The following is a 25332-nucleotide window of genomic DNA, read 5'->3' as shown; positions in this document are numbered from 1 at the left end:
ATCTCTTACTTCATCTCTGTCACTGTACATCACTGCTATTTTCTCATCAATTCTCCTTCCTGAGGCACCTCACCTTACCCAAACCTGTCCATATTGATATTTCCCATCAACTGCACATCCACTCTTAACATTCACCTCTACCCCCATCTCCAACTTTCCTTTGACATGCTAATGAATTACCTGACTTTTTGTCACCCCAATCCATATTCCCTCTTTTACTCAGTTTCTTATACTTTGAGATGCTGGCATTGGTAAGACTGGAACTGGTAAGTCAGAAAGCTGTACCAAGTTCCAGTCTGATTTGATACATTTCCTATGGCTGGATGCCCCTTCCTAACACCAACCTCTCCAAGAGTGGAGTGGGTGCCTTTACATGTCAGAGGCATGGTCGCCTGTTTGATATTAGTGTGTGTGTGTGTAAAAGGGTCCGTGTGGTATCATGTAAAAGCACCTGTGCAGTGCCACATAGAAGCATCCAGCTGTAGAAACCATGTCACATCAGATCGGAGTCTGGTGCAACCAACCCACCCACCTCCACCTGGCTCGTCAGCTCTAGTCACACCGTCCAACCCATGCCAGCATAGACAACGGGTGTTAAATGACAATGATACACACACACACACAGGGTGTCCAAAAGTTGCCCACCCAAACATCTGGCACTTTATATTGCATCATTATTATTATTAATTTTGTTCATCACATCGTACATGTACATTTATCATTATTTTATTTTATTCATGGAGATGTACTTGCATAGCAAGTAACCTGATCTGAGATCGTGTGCTGGAAAGAAAACAATTGCAGCGTGGAAGGTGTTAAATAAGCCATTTAAGAAACACATAAAAACCGTTAGATTCACTTCAACATTTAAATTTTATTTGCCAAAATATTTTCGTCGCTTTAAGACCGCGACCTGTTCACTGACAAAATTCTGTGCATCACGGAATTTTGTCAGTGAACAGGTCACGGTCTCAAAACAATGAAAATATTTTGGCAAATTAAATTTAAATGTTGAAGTGAATCTAACGGTTTTTATGTGTTTCTTAAATGGCTTATAAACACCTTCCACACTGCAATTGTTCATTTTATTCACTTTTAGAAAATCTTTCTCCAAAATGTGCAATATATAGAGTTTTAATCTTGATGCATGACTTTTGCACCCCACCACCTCAGGTGTGTGCGTATATATGTGAAGGCACAATGGCCCAGTGGTTAGAGCAGCGGACTCACGGTCATAGGATCACAGTTTCGATTCCCAGACCAGGTGTTGTGAGTGTTTGAGAAAAAACACCTAAATCTCCACAAGGCTCCGGCAGGGGGTGAGGTGGCAAACCCTGCTGTATTCTTTCACCACAGCTTTCTCTCTTTCTTCCTGTTTCTGTTGTACCTGTATTTCAAAGGGGCCAGCCTTGTCACACTGAATCACTCCGAGAACTATGTTAAGGGTACATGTGTCTGTGGAGTGCTCAGCCACTTGCAGGTTAATTTCACGAGCAGGCTGTTCTGTTGATCCAGCTCTTTTGCATCCTTCTCAGTTCTAATCCTACCACAACACTGGTGCCAACACCCAGTGGACCCAACCTTTCCTTTGAGACAAAATCAGTGATGTCAAAATTAGAGATTGCTGCAGACAATTGCTGGTTTTTGATCATTTTACATTCAGTTTTGTATGCTAGCATGGGTTAGATGGATATCTTATTGCAGTATAGTTTTACAGAGAGATGTCCTTCCTGTTTTTCAAGTAAGGAATTGCTTATTTTACACGTCTTCAAAGAAGTGGAGCAAGTGGATGCTTTGCTAACAGAAGAAGTGACAATAACAGCAACTCTGCTTACAGTTATCAACTTTCACAGTGCCTATATGTAAACAAACACACACGTATTCAAAATATGTTTTAGGGCGGCGAGCTGGCAGAATTGTTAGCACGCCGGGCAAAATGTTTAGCGATATTTTGTCTGCCGATATGTTCTGAGTTCAAATTCTGCCGAAGTCGACTTTGCCTAGCATCCTTTCAGGGTCGATTAAATAAATACCAGTTACTCACTGGGGTTGATGTAATCCACCTACTCCCTTTGTCTGTCCTTGTTTGTCCCCTCTGAGTTTAGCCCCCTGTGGGCAATAAAAAAATAGATATATTTTTAAGGAGAAATTTAAACAATACAGGTGAGAAATATGGCAAAATATATAAGGTGATGTCAATAAATAAAATCAATAAGATAGTGTATTACTCTACAGAAGTTGTTTAATGCCTCTGTTATATTTCGGGAAAGCTTCTTATCAAATACAAGAGAGAAAGTCATATAGGTGTCTGTAGAAAGTGTTATTACCAGACCGTTCTGGCGTTAGTTCTATCTTATATTTAATAAAAGGAAGCTTTCCCAAAATATAATGGAAGCATTGAACAACCTGTGTAGGGTGGTACAATAACTTGGTCTTTTATTTATTGAAATGATCTTTGTACCTATATTTCTTCAATTTCTTCATCTTGACATTATCTGAAAGTTGTAAGCAAGTGTTGCCATCATTCAAGAAGTGTACCTCATTTCAAATTTTGTGCATTGACATGTCCAGCAATAGGGAAAAATATTATCTTGCTAGGAAACAAATCTGCCTTATCGAATTCCATATGATCCAAACAGAAACTGAAAGAAGCCTGTTTTATGTGTATGCGTCTGTCCCCCACTACTGCTTGACAATTGGTGTTGATGTGCAAACCTCTCCATAACTTAGTGGTTCAGCAAAAGAGGCTATTAATTATCAAGCTTTAAAAATAAGTAAGTACTGGGGTAGATTCGTTCAACTAAAATTCTTCAAGTCGGGTGCCCCAGTATGGCCACAGTCTAAAGACTGAAGCAAGTAAAACTATCTTACAATATTTCATCCTCATTAATCCTTGGCTGTTAAATCCTGTAAGCTCTGTAGACTTCCAAAATCTGATGGTGATTATTTGTGGAAATCATAGATTCTACAACATTCTTTTCTACTCTAAGCACAAGGCCAGAAATTTTGGGGGCGGGGGCCAGTCGATTAGATCAATCCCACTATGCAACTGGTACTTAATTTATCAACCCTGAAAGGATGAAAGACAAAGTCAACCTCAGCAGGATTTGAACTCAGAACGTAAAGACAAGACGAAATACCACTAAGCATTTCGCCTGGCATGCTAACATTTCTGCCCGCTCGCCACCTTAAAGATTCTACAATATTGCCAAAATTACATGTCAAAGGCAAGGCCTCCTCTCCTTTCCATAACCAGGTAATTCTTGAGCCCTATACAGTTACTGACCACCTACAAAATCACAAGGGCAGTTCATGAAATAATGCTCATATATCTGAGATGTAGCTGTTACACACACAAAATTCTTGAAAAGCACAATTAAAAATCATCATCCATCATTTTATGTCTGTTTTCCATGCTGGCATGGGTTAGACAGATAATTTCAGCATGAGTCATTTTTTATTGAGAGCTGGTGCTCCTAAAGACTGGGTCTTTTTTTTTTTTTTTTGCGTTATTTGGATTGGTTTAGATGGATGGATGCTTTACCAACCACCAAACACTTTACAGAGTGTACTGTGTACATTTCATGGCTCCCACACTCAAGACTCAGTAACCTAAAACATATAGGCCAGTGGTTTTCAACCAGGTAACCATATGGCCATTGGGGGTCCATACAAGATTTTGTTGTTAAAATTTATCTGCAATAAACTGGTTATATTTCTACAATTCACAAAATACTTTAATTTTTGAGACAGTTCCTAATAATATCTGATTATAAAGATAAGATTTTTTAAAACATCAAATGGCTATGGGGAGGGGGTCCATCAGAGTAATATAGTAATCGAAGGGGTCCATAGGTACAAAATAGTTGAGAGTCATTGACGTAGACCAAAGATAGGGAAAAACACCTTTTATTTTAACCATTGGCTGATTAACAAAATCTCACTCATCAGAGCACTATAAACACTAACTAATAAACAAGCATATTGTTTTAAAAACCTATCTTTTATGTTATCATTATCATCATTTTAATGTCCATTTTTCCATGCTTGTATAGATCAGAAATTCATTGACCCAAATCTCCTAAAGCTTGATTTCTTTTCTCTCACCAACTTTACATCTGTTTCCAAATAAGGAAACGTTTTCCATGGTCCTTCAAACATGAACAGCACAAGTGACCAGACACCAGACATGTTTTCATGGAAGATTGCAAATGACCAACACCGCTTTAATAACGGTAACATTCCATGACAACTACCACATGATACCAAGACAAAGCGACACAAACACTCCCACAAACATATGAAACAGGTTTTTACATTGTCACCGTCTATCAAATCCACTCACAAGGCTTTAGTCACCCTGGGGCTCATATATTATCTATAATGGCCTGCTCCTTTTAACAAGCAGCCAAGCCCAAGTACACCTCCTCACCCTACCCCACCCCTATACAGACGTTCAACCTAAAAATCAACAGCACTGACTTCACCATCTTGGAAGGGTTCACAATATAACTAAACAATTTCTAAACTCAACACAAGGCCACACTTTCTTTGGGAGGCTTATTCCAATGGAACCAACCATAAACTTAAATTCTCTGGTCCTCATCATATAGAGGAATGAAAGGAATGGTGATGATGATGGTAAGAAGAAGGAGATTTGAAATTTTTATACAAGGCCAGCAATTTCAGGGGACAGGTGCTAGTTGATTACATTGACCCCCCAGTGCTCTTCTGGTACTTATTTTACTGACCCAGAAAGGATGAAAGACAAAGTCGACCTCAATGGAATTTGAACTCAGAACATAAAAATGGATGAAATGCTGCTAAGCATTCTGGCAAGTACGCTAACAATTCTGCCAGCTCATCACAATAATAATAATAATAATAATAATAATAATAACCCATTCTACTATAAGCACACGGGCTGAAATTTGAGGGGAGGGAACTGGTCGATTACATCGACCCCAGTGTTTTACAGGGACTTAATTTATCGACCCACGAAAGGATGTAAAGCAAAGTTGGACCGCGGTGGAATTTGAACTCAGAACGCAACAGCAGACAAAATACCACTAAGCATTTTGCCCAACATGCTAATAACTCTGCCAGCTCAATACCTTAACTGCAATAATAATAATAATAATAATAATAATAATAATCCTCTCTACTATAGGCATAAGTCAATTTTGGCAGAATTTGAACTCAGAACATAGTGTCAGGCGGAATACTGCTAAGCATTTCGTCCAGCATGCTAACGATTCTGCCAGCTCAGTGCCTTGTTGTTAATAATAATAATATTTTTCTAATTTTTGGCACAAGGCAAGCATATCTGAAAGGAGTGGAAAGTTAATTAAATCAATCTCCTTGTATTCAACTGGTGCCTGTTTTATTGACCCAGAAAGAATGGAAAGGCAAAGCTGAACTTGAGCACAGAATGTAATGACTTAGAAGTAGTTTTCCAGCTCTCTGACAATTCTGCCATCATCATCATTTAAAGTTGATTTTCCATGCTGGCATGGGTTGGACAATTCAACAGGAGCCAACGCACCAGAGGGCTGCACCAGGATCTACTGTCTGCTTTCGTATGATTTCAACGGCTAGATGCACCTCCTAATGCCAAACACATCACAGAGCATACTAGTTACTTTCCACATGGCACCAGTGCCAGTGAGGTTATCAGGTAACTCGCAAGACCCTTCAAATGATTGGGGATGTTGGTGGTTTCGTGCCAATACTAATGTAAATAAGTACTAATCAGAAATTAAAAGGCATTTTTCAATCAAAGCTGATTGACATGAGGTAAACAACAAAAATACTACTACTACTACTACTACTACTACAATTAAATGCGAGTTATTGGAAAGAAACTAACACTTATTGGTGTCCTGGACTTTAGTAGATAATTTATTGTTGATTAATTGCATTCATTTTCTATCAGTTCAAGGTAACAAAATAATACACACACACACACTCAGGTTCACTGCAAAATATCTACACATTCTTAAGTATAAAAACACTATGTATACATATACATCACACCTACATATAAAAACAATGAGCACATATACATACACAATTTCACATGGTAAATATGAAATCCAAGTCATATATATACACCATAGTAAGCACATAAATGTGAAACAAGGTGGAAAAAATAGTACTCAAATACCACAGGTAGAGTAATATGCTTTATTAATAAAGCTGCAAATATGTACGCATACACACACATACACCAGATTGTGTCAAAAGCTACAACTTATATACACATGTATACACACACACATACATACATACATGCATAGGCAGCTGATGAAGGAAAAGTTCCCTAAGTGGCTCGTCTGTTTTCCTATGTGTTCATTCTGTTGTCTGTAAAAAAAAGTCCGTTTTTGTGCTTTGTTTTGTTCCCGTTCCTTTTTTGACGTCCTATACCCGGATATGCATCTATATATATATATATATATATAGATATATATATATATATGTGTATATATATATGAGTCCCACACATATATATCAACATTACTATCATTTAAAATCCACTTTTTTCCATACTCACACAAGTTAGAATTTGTTGAGGCAGATTTTCTATGGCCAGAAGCTCATCATTTCATGTTGCCCCTGTCCACTCAGCTGTAACTGAGTAGCCCTGTGGTGGATTGTGATCATGGTCAATTATTCGCCATGGAAACCAGCTAACTGACCCTTTGAGTCTTAGGGCTCGAGACAATATAGGTGCTGCTTATGTGGCACCAATGCAGGGCTTATATGTCACCAGCACAGGTAATTTTTATGTGTCACCAGCACAGGTGATTTTTATGTGTATCCTAAATCTAGATTACATAAAAGCTTCGTAAATTCATTCAAAAAAAAAAAAAAGAAAAAAAAGATAAAATTCTAACTCAATATTGAAATGTAATTTTTCAAATAAAGATATGGAAGTTTCTTCATCTCACATTAGGTTTCCTTGTTTTGTTAAAAGTTAAACATGACCAAAAAAGTAAGGAAAAAAAAACAGTCATTTCTTCACACTACCCTACAATTAAGAGTGTATATAACACTTTATAATTAAGAGTATATATAATACCTTACAATTAAGAGTGTGTATAATATCCTACAAGTAATATTGTATATAATAACTTATAGCTAATAGTGTAAAGCATATATATGTTACAACTAATTGTGTACAGTTTATAGAATAGCTTACAAAAAGAAGGGTACATAATATCTTACAGCAGTGTACAGTGTACATAATACCTTACAACTAACAACATACAGTATATAGAATAGTTTCTAATCAAATCAATTACAGTATATATATATAATACCTTACAGAAAATAGTGTACATAATACCTTACAATTAACAATGTACAGTCTAATAACACAACAGTGTACAATATATATATATATATATGTATATATATATATATATATATATATATAAAACAACAGTATACAGTGTATATAGTACATTAAAACTAACTAACAAGGGGAATGAGGGCGTTAAGTGTCACAGTGTAGATATTCTTTCTGTTGACACCCTTCTTCAACATATAAGAATCAAAATGAGCAGCAGCAACAGCTGATGAAAGTTGGAACGGGTGGGAACAATGGGGGCCGGACAAATGACACACATCTAGCTAGACACAGGACACACAGACATGACAGGGCATGCAAACAAACAGAAACAAAAAATGGAATACAATACGATAAAAGCAGGAAGGTAGGGATGACATCGATGCATTATGTGTTAATGAAAGGACACAAAGACACAAGATATGAAAGCAAATGAAAGGATACAAAAAACAAAAACAAAAAAAGCTAAGATTCAGGGCTGCCTCATGGGATGTTCAGGCTACGCTTGGAGTCTGATCGTTTGCCTGTCCTATGTATCATATGTGGTACACGGGACATATTTCAAGGACTGACTTAAAAGCAAGCATGGTAGATTAGAGCAAAGTTATAAAAAGGCTTTGGACAGGAAAAAGGGTTAAGTATGTGTTAGGAGGAGGAATGTTAACATTGTAAGTTAGATACTAGTTTAATTACAAAGTGGTTTGAGTGAAATACCTGGATTGATATTAATAAACAATGAGGAACCAATAAGATGGTGAAATGTTAGCAATTTTTATAAAATATTAGTAATTTAGATATCTCTTAACACACACACACATATATATGCAGCCGCAATGATTGACCACTAGCCCCTAAAGCTTTTTTGTATTCCCTCTCTGTTTATTCCCATGTGTTCCTTTCTGATGAAGAGCGTAGGCTCGAAACATAAAATACTTTCCTACCTTCCCGAGTGTCAAACTAATACATCTGTTTGTTGTTTATACATCTGCCTTCGTCTTTTGTTTTCCTGTGGATTCCAATTCTCTCTTTCTCTCTCTCTCTTTCCCTCTCTCTCTTTCTTTCTCTCTCTCTTTCTCTTTCTCTCTCTATATATATACACACTTTATTTAAATGCAGCAGAAATATAACAAAAGCTGTTACTCAAAAACTGTCTGACGAATGGGAACATTAAACTCTGAGTAACAGCTTTTGTTATATGTCTGCTACTTTTAAATAAAGCATATTACTCTATCTCTGGTATTTGAGTATTCTTTTTTCCACCTTGTTTCACATTTATGTGCTTACTCCAGTATATATATATATATATATATATATATATATATATATATATATATATATATAGATAGATAGATAGATAGATATATAGGTGCATGTGTGGCTGTGTGGGAAGAAGTTTGCTTCCTAACCACATGGTTCTGGGTTCAGTCCCACTGCGCGGCACCTTAGTCAAGAGTCTTCTACTATAGCCTCAGGCCAACTAAATCCTTGTGAGTAGATCTGGTAGATATATCTACGTACATTTACCAGTCTTAGAACATCCAGAGTGTGAAACAGTTCACAAAATGATGTCATTAGAAGAATTAAAAGTGTCAATTAATCAGGTTCTAAGTATATCTAGACAAAAGAGACCATTCATTTATCTCTATGAAAATGTGATCCTCGATTGATCTGACCGAATATGGTCAAATAAATTATAATTTATAGCACCCACTACACTCTGTAAAGTGATCTCTTCAGCTACATCCTCTGTTACATGTGATTTCAAGGTTTAAGTATTGTTTGTAACAGGTCGAGAGAGAGAGAGAGAGAGAGAGAGAGAGAGAGAGAGAGAAGAGAGAGAGAGAGAGAGAGAGAGAGAGAGAGAGAGAGAGAGCACAATGGACCATCTTTCACTGTATTGTCATTAAGTAGTTGCAGCTGGTTTCGGTTTCTTTTATGGCTGGATGTGTGTGTGTGTGTGTGTGTGTGTATATATACACACACACATACATACACATATTACACAAACATAAAGACATATATACATATATCTTTATACACACATGCAATATATTCATATGTATACATACACACATATGTGTGTGTATATATATATATATATATATATATATATATATATATATTCAAACACACATGGCTATTTGTGTGGGAGAGGGAACCTGAATAAATTGGCACATTCTATGCTCCTTAACCCTTTTGTTACCATATTTCTGTTGAGATGCTCTGTGTTTCTTTAAGTAAATTTTAAATACAACAAAGAATTTATTAAAATAACTTAGTTATTATCATTCAGCTAGTGTTAGGAACATAAATTGTGACTAAGGTTTGATGGAAGATTTTAATTCAAAACTTAGGAAAACAAGACATTTGTACTACAGAGCCAGAGCTGGTTTCAGCCGGGTTGGTAACGAAAGGGTTAATGGATCAATACTAAAAGCCTTTTTCTTGTAGCTTCTCTCTCGTTTTGTATACGATAGTGAATAAGTATACAGAGAGAGAGAAGAGGAAGAGTCTAGCCATTCCATACTGTAACTTTTATATATTCCATGATAGCAGCAATCTATAGAGCAGTAAGTTCCATCCTAATCTACCAGTCTTAGAACACCCAGAGTGTGAAACAGTCCACAAAATGATGTTATTAGAAAAATTAAAAGTGTCAATTAATCAGGTTCTAAGTATATTTAGACAAAACAGACCATCCATTTATTTCTATGGAAAAAGGAAAAGTCAAATCCAAGGAGACCTCACTGGTGCTGGTGCCACATTAAAAGCACCCAGTCCACTCTGTAAAGTGGTTTGCATTAGGAAGGGCATCCACTCATAGAAACCATTCCACAGCAGACCCCTTCATACTCTTATGGAACATCATCTATCTATCTCCTCTACTACTTATACTCTCTGCCACCACTGTTCCCTGTGGGTAGGCCCTCTCTAGCTGTTTCTCTATCATTCTCCCAAATTCTCTCTCATCTTCCTCTCCTTCTTTGTTCTATTAGGGTAGCCAGGTATCTCCTCTATAGTAAGACAGCTACCTCTGTCCCTCCATTATACTCTAGCCTCTTGCCTGGCACATAGACACCTCCCTCGGTTCCACCTGCCTCTCTCAATTAAGGGGCCTTCGTCATGCAAGTTACTCAGCAAACCTGCTTGTGCTGGTCCCATGTAAAAAGCACCCAATACATTCTGTAAAGTGGTTGGCATAAGGGAAGGACATCCAAACAGAGAAACCTTGCCAAAGCAGACAATTGGAGCAAGTTGCAGCTCTCCAGCTTCTTCTGTCAAACCGTCCAACCCATGCCAGCATGGAAAGCGGACGTTAAGTGATGATGATGATGGATCACTCACACACAAGAGATATATTTTTACTCAACACAAATGACCCACAGTTTTCAAAAAAAAAAAAAAAATGGGGGAGGTTGTGACAAGCATGCCTTAACCAAGACAACAACAGCACAACTGAAGGCAACTGGTTTCAGTCAAGAATCAGTGAAGAATTTACCAGCCCCTACTTCTCACCAAGCATTATGCCCCTGCAGCTTACCCCAATCAAGAATCAAAACTGTCCCAAACTAACGAGCAGCCAATCTCCCTTTTAATGATTTTGCTCAACACCACAAACAACTAAAAATGGTTAACTTAGTAAAATACAATACAACTACAATATAAATTAAACTATCTTTTACATGCTTCAGTAACTAGATTGGGGTCATGCTGGAGCACAGCCTTCAAGAATTTTTTAGTCAAACGACCTCAGTCTTTTTTTTCTTTTTCTTCAAGTCCGGTACTTATTCTGTCAGTCACATTTGCCGAACCACTAAGTTATGGGGATGTGAACATATCATTATCGGTTGATAGGGGACAAACACCAATACACACTCATAGATGTGTGTGTGTTTGTATACATGACTGATTTCTTTCAGTTTCCGTCTACCAAATCCACACACAAGGTTTTGGTTAGTTCAAGGCTATACTAGAAGACGCTTGCCCAGGGTGCCATGCAGTGGGACTGAACCCAGAACCATGTGGTTGGGAGGCAAGCTTCTCACAACACAGCCACAAATATGCCTATATTGAAAATATTGATTGTTGGAGAAACAATTAAAATTTAAATTTTCAAAAATTATTCCATGAAGTCTAAAACCAAAAATAGTTCATACAAAATTCTAAAAATTCACACTAACAAAGTGAAGAATTTACCAGCCCCTACTTCTCACCATGCACTATGCTCTTGAAGCTTACCCCATCTTGTCATTTCTCAGTCTTTTTTACCCTCACCCTGTCAATCATATTGCTCTCATTCTGCCCTCCCACTCCCTTTTCCATCCTCTTCTATCCTTCCCAACAGTCACCCTTCAACCCTACCAAATTTTATTATTTTATGGTGCCAAGCACCCAGTACACTCTGTAAAATGGTTGGCGTTAGGAAGGGCATCCAGCTGTAGAAACCATGTCAAAATTAGACAATGGAGCCCGGTGCAGCTCCTGGTATTACTAGCTCCTGCCAAGGCATTCAACCCATGCCAGCATGGAAAATGGATGTTAAATGATGATGATGTAGGTTGCCTCCCCCTCCCCTTGTCTGGTTATAGGGATATATTACCTTACATGGAAACAGGTACTTGAAACCACCCCCGGTTCTATTATAAGAGTTTCTTCTTTTTGAAGTTATCTAAATTAAAATTTGCCATCAAAATTTCATCTCCCAAACACCAGCTTAATAATGACAGTTATTTTACTAAATTCATTATTTTAAAAACTACTTGAAACAAAGACAATGTTTTCTAACAGGAATATGGTAACAAGACGGGTTAAATGCTGTTATATATATATACATGAGAAGAGACAAGAGTAAACACACAAAGATATTTGATTCAATAAAATACTCCATAATAAGCTAGAAGGGCAGGGATCAAAAGGGAAAAAAGGATCAATATATTTCTGTAGTCAGTGGGAGCACTTTAAAATGCTGAGTGTTTCATTAGCTTGCAATGCTTAACTCAAGTTCGCGAGAATTTATAGCTTCAAGTGAAGGCACATGACATATTGATTAGGGTGCTACACGAATGATTGCAAAATTGTGGTTTCAATTCTTGGATAGGGCAGTGCATTGTGCACTTAAGCAAAACTCTTATTTCATGTGGTTCCAGTCCATCCAGGCAGACAGGCAGGCATTTCATTCATGGGAAGAAAAGCTGTGACTGTGGTCGCTTATACGCCATGGAAACCAGGTAACCAGCCCTATGAATCCTCAAACTTGAAGCAGTAATGACCACGTCGAAATGGCTTACCCCCAACACTATGTACAACTATCAAATCAAGACTAATGCTTCAATTCTTCAATGAGTTATAAGAGCCATTACCATAGTAACACAGCCCTTCAAATCATTAATCTGTGTGTGTGTGTGTGTGTGTGTGAAAGGATGGCAGAAGCACAACTAGATAGTGGAAACAAAATGGCAACACTGATTTAGGGCAAGCTTAAGCAATGACAGAGTCTGTTCCAAAAATCCTTGCAATAATTTCTAAAATGATCCAATAAAAATGAACCATGGGCAATTCTTGATCTGTGAATCATCATCATTTAACATCTGTTTTCCATGCTGGCATGGCTTAGGCAGTTTTTCGGGAGCCGGCAAGCCAGAGAACTGCACCAAGCTCCAATTATCTGTTTTGGCAAGGTTTCTGCAGCTGGATGCCCTTCCTAACACCAACCACTTTACATCAAGGTAGAACAGGTAAGAGATAAAAACAGTGGTGATGAGGAGTCTGGCAGATTCAAATTTACATATATACATCATTATTATCATTTAATGTCCATTGTCCATGCTGGCATGGGTTGGACAGTTTGAATGGGCCGGCATGCTTGAAGGCTGCACCAAACTCCATTCTGAGTTGCCATGGTTTTCTACGGCTGGATGCCCTCCCTAACACCAACCACTCATTACATTGTATGTATCTGTACATAAAATGCCTAGGGGCAGTTTTTGTGCTCCTACATTCTGAAGTCAAATTTCACCAAGGTCAACTTTGCTTTTCATTTTTCAGGGATTGATAAAAGAACTAGTCGAGTATGATGGTTGATATAATTGACCTGTACCTCCCCACAAAATTGCTGGTCACGTGCTATAATTAGAATAATTATTATGGATTGCTTCATTGTCCTATAAGCAGTGTCATTCATTTCCCATATCCCGTGGGTATAAACATGTCTGGCCATGGGGAAATATTACCTTGCTTAGAAACAGGTAAACGTTGGTGACAGGAAAGGCAACCAACCATAGAAAATCTACTTCAATAAATTCTGTCTGCCCCATTGCAAGCACAGAAAAGTGAACATCAAATGATAATGATGAGAAAGTGAGTGGTGAGGTTGATATGATCCACTGAAAGCAATAATGCTCTAGCATGACCACAGTCCAATGACTGAAACTAATAAAAGAACACACACACATTGATTTTTCTCCCTCAGATGTTCCTTTCTTTTACAGGCAGAGAACCAGTTGTTTTCACAATCAGATACCTTTCCCATTGCTAACCACTCAACCAGGTTTTATGTCAGTCAGAGCAAATTGAAAGAAACAGTCATATGTGCTTTGATCAGAGATACAACACATTTGAAGCTATGAGCCATACAATTAGAAGATCCAGTTGCCGATGTCACAAACTCTTGAACCTGTGGTCAGTAGTCCAACCCATTGAACATAATTACGGATGTTAGAAGCAACAAACAAATAAGAGTTTAACATTTACAGCAACTCTCCTGGAAAACAAAAAAAAAAAACTCCACAGTAACTCTATATGTTTATATTTGTTTGCCTGTATATCTATCTATAGGCTGTCCACCTGCCTGTCTATATCTATCTATAGGCTGTTCATCTGCCTGTCTATATCTATCTATAGGCTGTTCATCTGCCTGTCTATAGGCTGTCCACTTGCCTGTCTATATCTATCTATAGGCTGTTCATCTGCCTGTCTATATCTATCTATAGGCTGTCTGCCTGCCTGTCTATAGGCTGTCCACCTGCCTGTCTATATCTATCTATAGGCTGTTCATCTGCCTGTCTATAGGCTGTCCACCTGCCTGTCTATATCTATCTATAGGCTGTTCATCTGCCTGCCTATAGGCTGTCCACTTGCCTGTCTATATCTATCTATAGGCTGTCTGCCTGCCTGTCTATAGGCTGTCCACCTGCCTGTCTATATCTATCTATAGGCTGTTCATCTGCCTGTCTATATCTATCTATAGGCTGTCCATCTGTTGTCTATATTTATCTATAGGCTGTTCATCTACTTGTCTATATCTATCTATAGGCTGTCCCTCTGCATGTCTATATCTATCTATAGGCTGTCTATATCTATCTATAGGCTGTCTATATTTATCTGTATAGGCTGTCCATATCTATCTATAGGCAGACCATCTGCCTGTCTATATCTATCTATAGGCAGTCTATCAGCTGTCCATCTGTCTGTATTTATTTATCTATCTATCAGCTGTCCATCTGTAGGAGTGGGCATGGTTGTATGGTAAGAAGTTGGCTACCCAACTACATGGGTTCAGTTCCACTAGATGGCACCTTGGGCAATGTCTTCTACAATAGCCATGGGTCAACCAAAGCCTTGTGAGTGGATTTGGTAGATAGAAACTGAAAGAACCCCACCATATGTGTTTGTTCCCCATCACTGCTTAACAACTGGTGTTGGTGTGTTTGTGTCCCCATAACTTTGTAGTCTGGCAAAAGAGACCAATAGAGTAAGTATCAAGTTTAAAAAAAAAAAATTACTACTGGGATCAATTTGCTCAACTATATTTCCACAAAGTGGTGCCCCAGCATGGCCACAGTCTAAAGACTGAAACAAGATAAGAGATGTGTGTGTGTGCGTGTGTCTATATATATGACAAGCCCTTACATGGTGCCATTCTGAGAGTGTTATGGGTGCTTTTACATGCCACCGGCACAGGTGCCATTTGTGCGACACCGGTATCTGCCACGACTGCGATTTTACTCAGCTTGATGGGTTTTCTCAAGCACGACATAATGCCAAAGGTCTCAATCATTGCCTCCATGAGGCCCAATGCTTGAAAAGAATTCTCCTCTGTGAGGCCCAACGCTTGATGATGATATATATGTGTGTGTGTGTGTGTGTGTGTGTGTGTGTGTGTGTGTGTGTGTGTGTGTTGGCATATTTAAGTCCCCATAACCTAGTGATTCAACAAGAGACCAATAGAATAACTGCCAGGATTTAAAAAAGAGTACCAGGGTCAATTCATTCCACTAGAAGTTCTTCAAGGTGGTGCCCTAGCATGGCCAGATTCTGATGATGACAACAAGTAAAAAAGAAAAGAAATACTCTATCTCTGTTAACTGCAACATACTCTAGTCTGTACGCTGATCTTCCCCAGTTCCTAGTCTCTCTATGTTAGGGAAAACATGCTATGTTGAAGAGTTCAAAGAACAAACTCCAGAAGTTTGAACTAAACTGAACAGTGTTACCAAACAATGCTCAAAAAGGCAGAATATTCGTAACAATAATGGAAATTAATAAATAAATTAATTGTTAGCGAGAAACAGAGTGATCTAATAATGGATTGGAAGAAATGAAGGGAAGCACATGGTTTAAGAGGTAGAGATATTATCATTTGTAGGTCAATGGCAGATGTCAGGTTAGGTTAAAAAAAAAAAAAAAAAAAGGATAAGCCTATAAACAACAATGGAGAAAAAAAAAGAAAAAAAAGAAACAAAAAATTAAAAAAAAAAAGAAACAGGAACAAGAACAACAACAATAACAACAACAAAAAAAAAAAGGAAAAAGATGCAGTTGTCTAGTAAAAGACGTGTGTGACAAGGGTGGTCAAAGAGAAAGAACAACAATCACTGCAATACTTAACTGACCTCAACAGCAGCTTTACTGTTTTCGGGACAATCACTGTCGCCAGTATTGTTCAGTGGGGTGCCTGAAAAATTACATATAAGCTGTCATCTGCTGTAGTATAATACGACTAGCCATCATCATCACTCTACCCATCACACAAGCGATCAAAGTTATCAAGGCTTCCCCACCCCAATCTCAAGTTATATACTGTGATACTGCAAGTTTGTATACTGTGGTACTACAAGTTATACACTGTGGCACTGCAAGGTACATACTGTGGTATTGCAAGTCACATACTGTGGTACTGCAAAGTACATACTATGGTACTGCAAGGTACATACTGTGGTACTGCAAGTTAGTTGTGTCTTATTGTGGTATTTACTGAGAAAATGACTAAGTATTATTGCAAAATGCGTCTTAGGCATCCCATTTGAAATTCACCATTATCAACCATGATCTCATCCTCATCAACTTGAATGCTGTCACAGGAGGATGAAGTGAATTCTTTCTCCATGAACAGACAGTGATGCTGGATGCTTATTTGTTGCAGAATCATGGAAGAATGTAAACATTAAAAAAAAAAATGTAAATAATGTAAATAACTAAAATGTTTTCTAAGGGATTACAAGTTTTGTAACATATGTGAAGGCGCATGGCTCAGTGGTTAGAGCGTTGAGCTGACAATCATGAGATAGTGAATTTAATTCCTGGACTGGGCCTTGTGTTGTGTTCTTGAGCAAGACACTTTATTTCATGTTGCTCCATGAGTTGTGATGTCATGGGTGCCAAGCTGTGTCGGCCCCTTTGCCCTTTCCTTGGATAACATCAATGGCGTAGAGAGGGGAGGCTGGTATGCATGGGCAACTGCTGGTCTTCCATAAATAACCTTGCCTGGACTTGTGCTCCAGAGGGGAACTTTCTAGGTGTAATCCCATCATCATTCATGACTATAGGTGGTCTTTGCTTTGCTACAAGTTTTGTACAATAACAATCACACTGTACATTACAATAAATATACATTTAGCACATTAGATATAAAAGTACCAACTCTACTATGCTATGTCTGTGTGTGTGTGCATATATATATATATATATATATATATATATATATATATATATATACATAAACTCTGTGGGTGGGGGTGTTTGTGATGTTAGCTTAACTCCTCCTACATTGTTTTATCGATTTTCATGAAACTTGACACATGAGTAGAACTCATGTCTGGAAAACTAGTAACATACTTAGATTGTTGAAAATATCGATAATAGGGCCCCTAGAAGGGATTCTTATATCTACTACATATAACTAATATATTATTTTTAAACATCCAAGGGAAATAACCCACTCATGTTCATAAATTATTTGGTATAAATCAAATTGAGTATTCTTATTTCTTAGTATTTGAACTATTTGAGTTATTTTCGCAATTTATCCAGTACAACCCTTAAACAAGTAAATAGTGTTTTCCTAAACAATAGATCCACTTATTTCGGTTAGTATATTCACGAATATAGCAACACTAGCGCCGCTAAGGGTAATATTCTCTGCAAATGCACAAAAGCTTTTTTCAGAGTTATTTACTTTGAATTGAAATTATCTCTCTCACATCTGATTAGCCTGTTATTACGTAACATGCTTCACGATTTTAGTATACATACATTATTAGTATTTCCTCCTAAGTTCTATATACTCTGGGAATGCATTAAAGCTCTTTTCAGAGCTACTTCATTTGAATTCTTGCTATCAGGTAACTAATTTCATGTTATTACATAACTGACTCCACAATTTGGGTATTCATAACTTATTGGGAATTCCTAAATCAAAATCCTGTTTAAGACAGTTCGGTATTCTCAATAAGTGCACAAAAACCATTTTAGGGGCTACATACTTTGTATTGTTGTTATTGGATTAGCGAAACAATTATGAGAACGGGACCAAGGGATAAGCCCCACATTCCTGGGAATTACCAGGTACGTCAGCTAGTATATACATATAAAGATATCTTTTACTTGTTTCAGTCAGCATTAGACTGCGGCCTTACTGGAGCGCTGTCATGAAGAATTTTTACTCGAATAAACTGACCTTAGAACATTTTTTTTTAATATAAGCCTGATAGCCATTTTATTGGTCTCTATTGCCAAACCACTAAGTTACAGAGACATACACACAACACTGACTGTCAAGCTGTTGTGGGAGACAAAAAAGACACAAAGACGCACGTCAAACCTCACTTGTTTCCAACCAAAGTAATGTTTCCCCATGGCCAGACATGTTTCCACAGCATACTGGAAACAAATGACACCGCCTGTATGACAGTGACACTCATTTACAGCTATCACTTGATGTCAAGAATCGGAGACACTAACACACACACTATATTTATATTTCTCAACAAATGAAACTATTAGTACACCCTTAATATAACAATCCTCAGGCAGAATCAATCTGAAAAAGTTGGACCTTTGAATTACAGGTACAAACTCCAGGATACTCTATAGTTTCCATTTATGCAATTTCATTCACAAGGTTTTTCAGGTGACCCACAAATATAGAAAATAAACATTTGCACAAGAAAGCACACAGTGTGACTCTACCAGAGACTTTGAAATTGTTAAGCAACCTTCTTAATCATTTAACCAAACTGCATCTACATTATTTCAATACATAACGAACAAACTCATTAACTATGTGAATCCCCCATTTACTGGTAATAATAATAATAATAATGATACTAACATATAATATTTGTTACTAAATATGAATTTTTGTGAATCTTGTAAAGCCCCACTTTCCTGATAAAATCCAACCTATTCTCACTCAGTAATATTATGGTACCATGGTGACAAACTGGCAGAATCAGAAGCACACCAGGCAAAATGCTTTGTAGCATTTTGTTCGTCTTTGTGCCCTAAGTTCAAATTACCCCAAGGTTAACTTTACTCTTCATCCTATCAGGGTTAATACAATAAGTACCAGTTAAGCACTGGGGTCAATGCAATCAACTTACACACTACCCCAAAGTTGCTGGCCTTGTGCCAAAATCTGAAGCCATCATCAACATTATTATTATTATTATTATTATTATTATTATTATTATTAAGGCGGTGAGCTGGCAGAATCATTAGCACGCCGGGCAAAATGCTTAACAGAATTTCGTCTGTCTTGACGTTCTGAGTTCAAATTCCACCGAGCTCGACTTTACCTTCCACTCTTTTGGGGTCAATAAATTAAGTACCAGTGAAACACTGGGGTCGATGTAATCAACTAGTCCCCTCCCCAAAAATTTCAAGGCCTTGTACCTTCAGTAGAAAGGATTATTAATTATTATTATTATTAAGGTGGTGAGCTGGCAAAATCGTTAGCATGCCAGCCAAAATGCTATGTGGCATTTAGTCTGTCTTTACATTCTGAGTTCAAATTTTGCCGAAGTCGGCTTTGCCTTACAGGGTCAATAATATAAGTACCAGTTGTATACTGGGGCCAATGTACCTTGTGCCGACATTTGAAATTAATATTGTGGTGCTGTGGCCACTCAATATACGTCATGGCTATCCGGATATGCCGCATCTATCCAGATAATGCAACAGCTACCTGAGAACACCACAGCTACCCAGGTATCCCATAGTTACCTAGATGCACAACAGCTACCTGGATACACCAAGCCTATTTACGTACACTAGAGCTATATATGTATACGATGACTACTTTGGTACACCATGGCTACCCAGATAGACTACGAAGTCTTGGTGTTAATAGGTAGATGTGCAATTTATACCATTGCACTTACTTCCAGCCCAAATTCCTGCCAACACTTTAATAGTCATCACACATAAATTACATTGATAGAGAAACAGAGACAGCAAGAGGAGGGGGGGATACAGCCCATCAACTTGAGAAAGGGGGAAGAACTCTACAGAAGTTTGTATACCTAATAAGGTCAATAGATGACTGGAAGATGTATTCATTTAATGCTTTAACCCAATTGATACCAACCCAACTGAAACCGGTTCTGGTTCTGTAGTACAAATGTCTTGTTTTCAAAAGTTCTTTAATTAAAATCTTCCAGCAAACCTTAGTCACAACTTATATTCCTGACACTAGCTTAATGATAACTAAGTTATTTTACTAAATACTTTGTTATATTTAAAATTAATTGAAAGAAACACAGGACATCTCAAAATAAATACGGTAATGAGAGGTTTAAAGTAACGACTTCTTAATTATGTATCATATTTTTAACGCTATATAACATTTTAACCTCTTACACATCACCTGCTTCATTTCTTTTCTCTTCTCCCTCTATCAGTTTTTCTCTTTCCTATTACTTCCTGATTATAAATGTGAGCTGATATTGTCTTGTGTTCTTCATCAGTTGCAGCCAATTTTTTAATCATAGAATATATAAAACTCTGCTGTCTTTCTTTTATTTCTCTCTTGTCAGTTTTTATCCTGAAGGACTCTGAAACATTGGAGGTCTCACTCCTCCTGGCAATTCCACTGTACACTTTCGGCTGCTCTTTTCTCAAACAATACAAACCTTGCTGACACAGACCACCACCAGTCTCCCTCTATTCTGTTTACCATATAGGTGTGTATGTGTGTGTGGTGCTAGTTCTATTCTTTCCGCTGAAGAACATTGTATTAGTATAAGGCAAACTATGTAAAAACCAAGCATCTACAAGATATATTTCCAGACCACACAACTCCACCACAAGCATGCATCTGATATTAATATTTTTGTAGCGTTACATAAATAATGAGCTTGCGTATGCGGTCTAATTAAAAAAGCATCAGGACTGGTGCTATAAAAAGGAAACTACTTTGAAGCTGTCCCCTTCTGAAGCCATTGAAGCATTCCTGGAACTTCTTCTTGGGGGTGATGGGCAGCTGCCTCATCACTTTTGAATTTCCTTCATATCTTGAAATTTTGTTCCTTTCAAGTGGGATTTGATTTTTGGAAAGATTCTTGATCATAACAACCATCAAATCATGTATCAGAACACACATACACGTGCACACACACATTTTCTCTGCCATGGTCACTGATGGAACCTCTGTAGTGTAGTGAGATGACCACACTCTACACACTTCACTTCCAAGCACTGCTACAAACATCAAAAGTGAGCAAGAATGTTATAACTTAGTGTGCATGCATGACCAACTTGGAGGTCAATCTGTGCCAAGTGGTTTCACTCTGCGTACTTTAGCTCCGTTACCATAGTAACAGTCCCGATACTTTTGATCAAATTTTATATGTGCGTATGCAAGTGTAAAGACAACAGAAACAGCCAAGGACCAGAAGAGTTGAACAAAAGCATCCAGCCCCAACACAGGATTGAGACATGGGGTAGGATGCTGTACTGAACCAATAAGCATCTACCCATCTTCTCCACCCACTATTCCTAAAAGTGTCACAGGGGTAGAGTTCTCAGGTGCTGCCTCCATAAGGTCCCATCAGAAGCAAATGAGACTATGGGTATTATCCAACCATTTCATTATATGTGACCAGGACCACATGTGAACTTGTATTCCCACTCAAATTCCAACCATGACCTCTACACATCAACAATGAATGACTATGGCTACGGTGTCCATGCTATCCAAGGCACCTGCTCCCCCAGTGGGGCATTTGTCAAATTTGTAAGCTGGGTATTTGGCTGCAGGCAGAAGCATTATTTTGCCTGCTGGAATGTTAAGGCCAGCCATTGGACGTGGTTAGCATTCATGAGACATGGTGAACTTGTTGGTCAGAGCTGGCTCAATCCATCTTGGGAGAATGCCACCACAAGCAAGCAAGCAAACAAGAACCAACCAACCATCTCGTTTTTGGTTTACGTCAACTCTTCTACTGGAACAAATACAATGAACAGACACACATTAAGCTTTAGGTTCTCCTGTGCTGTTCACAGATTTCATGTAATGTTGATGGTACATGGACCAGATGCTGAATGCACTTTTGCCAAAGAACAAGATGCCAAATGGACACAATGCCGAACAGACAAGATGCTGAAAAAACAAGATGCCAAAAAGACATACAAAAATTAAAATATATGATAATCATTTTATTCCTATAATATGACCACTTCACAGACTAAAATGGTCATTAAACTATGTAGATAGGAGTGGGAGTTTTTTTTTCATTATTCTTTTCTACTCTAGGCACCAGGCCCGAAATTTTGCGGGAGGGTGGGGCAGTCAATTAGATTGACCCCAGTACGCAACTGGTACTTAATTTATCAACCCCAAAAGGATGAAAAGCAAAGTCGACCTCGGCAGAATTTGAACTCAGAATGTAAAGACAGACGAAATACCACTAAGCATTTCGCCTGATGTGCTAACGTTTCTGCCAGCTCACCACCTTCCCCCCCCCCATTATCATGACCATTCAGCTTCATGTCCATTGCGTCCATTCGGCATTGCGTCCATTCGGCATTGCGTCCATTCGGCATTGTGTCCATTTGGCTTTATTGCCCATTCAGCTTCCTGTCGTTCAGCAAAAGCGCATTCGGTATCCTGTCCGCACATGACATTGTCTGTCTTCAGGTCCTCTTGAATGCTTGCTGTCAAGTGATTTTCAGCCTGACTCTTTTATGCCTGAATACAGGTGGTATCCAAGTCATAGCCATTTTCCAGTGCCATTGATCAGTTAGATCACTGGTTCTCAACCATTTTTTTTCCATCTATGATTCCTGTTTTACTCTCCAAGACACCCCATAGCCATTCAATGTTTAAAAAAAAAAAATCCTATGGTATTTTTATGATTGAATATTAGGATTTGTATGTAACCAATTCCCTGCATATAAATTTTAACGAAATCTTATATGGACCCCCAATGGTCATATGGACCGAGAACCAATGAGTTAAACGGAAAATGTGGCTAACCAGGCACAATCAGTGTTTTGCGACAACCTTTTGGAGGAGTTGTGACCTTGCTCTTCACACACAATAATTCCTTCTATAATAGCATAGATGAGATTCTACATTTTACAGCTGGATGCGTTCCCTAATGCAGTTTTAACCATGGAACAGCAGGGAAACGTGTTAATCCAGTGAAACAAGGCATGCAAAAACCACGTAATTTGTTCAAGGGTACACAGCACAACTGGCCATACCCTTAAATTCTATACAAAAGATTTTTTTTTATCTAGAATATTATTTTTGAAGAAACCTTAAAGCAATTTATCTCTAAACAATTTACTGATTAACTATTATTCTTTAAGGGTTGAGGTAAAAAAAATGGAAGTGCTTAAAATGGTAACCAGACAAAAAAGGAAATGAGATTGATACTACCTTCTGTTGTTGTTGCTGTTGTTGTTATAGTAGTGGTGGTGATAGTTGTCGCATTTACATTAACAGTCTCAGTTGTGATTGGAGAAGCCGTAGGACTGAGAGTACCAGCTTCGGATCTATGAAGGAAGAAGAAGAAAAGAAAAAAAAAAAAAAGAAAAGAAAAATTTTGTCCATTAGAATTGACAGGAAGACAAGGAAATAAATTTTTATATGAAAATCTCAGCAATCCACAAAGTTTGGTTAGAAAAATGGTTTCAAATTTTGGCACAAGGCCAGCAATTTTGGTAGGAGAGGTTAGTTGCCTTTGTTGACTCCCCAGTTCTTAACTGGTGCTTTGTTCTTTTGAACCCCAAAAGGATGGACGGCAGCGTTGACCTTGGCAGCATTTGAACTCAGAATGCAAAAAGCTGGAAGAACTGCTGCTAAGAATTGTGTCTGATGCACTAAGGATTCTGCCAGCCCTACATATTAATGTGCAAACAACAGCGAAACAAAAATTAGCTCCCCCAAAACCAAACATTAATTCTTCAGTAGGTGAAGATGAATATAAACCCAGTATATATAAAATGGTTATATTAAAAAAGTCAAACCAAATATTAAGCCCAATTTATCCTATCTTGCTATCACTGTGCTCCAGACATCACTTTGCTTCCTCTTATTTCATTGTTTTTCAAATAAATAAAGACTGAATTACTATTTAAATCTGTAGACTAATGGAAAACAGTAATTAGAGTCCAAACAATTTCAACAGAGAAACACTAGGGGGTGGGGGGAACAATGCTCCCACAACTTCCAGCAAGGGAGAAAACACTGGGGAACAGCACAGTGCTCCCACAACTTCCAGCAAGGGAGAAAACACTGGGGAACAGCACAGTGCTCCCACGACTTCCAGCAAGGGAGAAAACACTGAGGAACAGCACAGTGCTCCCACGACTTCCAGCAAGGGAGAAAACACTGGGGAACAGCACAGTGCGCCCACGACTTCCAGCAAGGGAAAAAACACTGGGGAACAGCACAGTGCTTCCACGACTTCCAGCAAGGGAGAAAACACTGGGGAACAGCACAGTGCTCCCACGACTTCCAGCAAGGGAGGAAACACTGGGGAACAGCACAGTGCTCCCACGACTTCCAGCAAGGGAGAAAACACTGGGGAACAGCACAGTGCTCCCACTGCTATCAACATTAAACTACACCCTACAAATAAAGCCTCTATATACAGCTTGGTGTTTTGTGCTGTTACAAGAGAACTGATGACAATACACAAATAATCAAGTTATCAACTTGGCCGATGATGATTCTAAGCATTAAGTAACTGATTGATCGGTATTGAATTATTACTCTCAAGACATGTGACTGATTTAACAGTTACCTTACTCTAATAGTAATAAATCCAACGAAGGATATGACTCCTTGCTACCTTCTCCAAGACTATGCTCACAGCGAACTTACGTATCTTACCTGTTTACAGCTAAATGTAGCAAAACATTGAGTGCAAAGTATCTTTGCTAGGAAATGGTAAGAGAGTGTCAAGAGAGCTGAACAGTTGAAGGTTTTCAGAGAAGACACATCTTCCAGGTAAGTGTTTTGGCCCTTCTTACTTTCTAAGGGGGGCTGGGCTGCATCCAGGTGAGGATTCCTTGGTGTCCTTCTTATAATGCTTTTTAACTATTTGGATATTGGAAACTTGTGCATTAAAACCACTTGAAGATTTCATCTAGCTGGAACTCCTCTCATTTGACTCAGCTTTCAAACATACTTAAAGAAACTGAGTCGGTTGTCATGGTAGCAGTAAAATGTCAATGCTACCACAGTGACTTAC

General features: G+C 38.2%; 1 protein-coding gene across 13 annotated transcripts in view; it reads right to left on the bottom strand.

The window, feature by feature from the left end:
- LOC106880445 (lethal(2) giant larvae protein homolog 1) overlaps positions 1–25332 on the bottom strand; it is a 150402-nt gene that overhangs the window by 4838 nt on the left and 120232 nt on the right. For 7 of the 13 annotated variants that reach the window (XM_089354388.1, XM_089354391.1, XM_089354383.1 and 4 more), the window contains 2 exons: positions 23514–23629; positions 16243–16304 (listed from right to left, as the gene is read on the bottom strand). In XM_089354388.1, coding sequence (XP_089210514.1) covers positions 16243–16304; positions 23514–23629 — 178 coding nt within the window. The remainder of the gene's footprint in view (positions 1–16242; positions 16305–23513; positions 23630–25332) is intronic. The other 6 variants (XM_089354389.1, XM_089354390.1, XM_089354394.1 and 3 more) reach the window with 1 other exon arrangement.

This window comes from Octopus bimaculoides, chromosome 6, assembly GCF_046866305.1.
Source record: "Octopus bimaculoides isolate indiv1 chromosome 6, ASM4686630v1, whole genome shotgun sequence".
NCBI lineage: Eukaryota > Metazoa > Mollusca > Cephalopoda > Octopoda > Octopodidae > Octopus > Octopus bimaculoides.
This window is presented reverse-complemented; position numbering and strand designations above follow the sequence as displayed.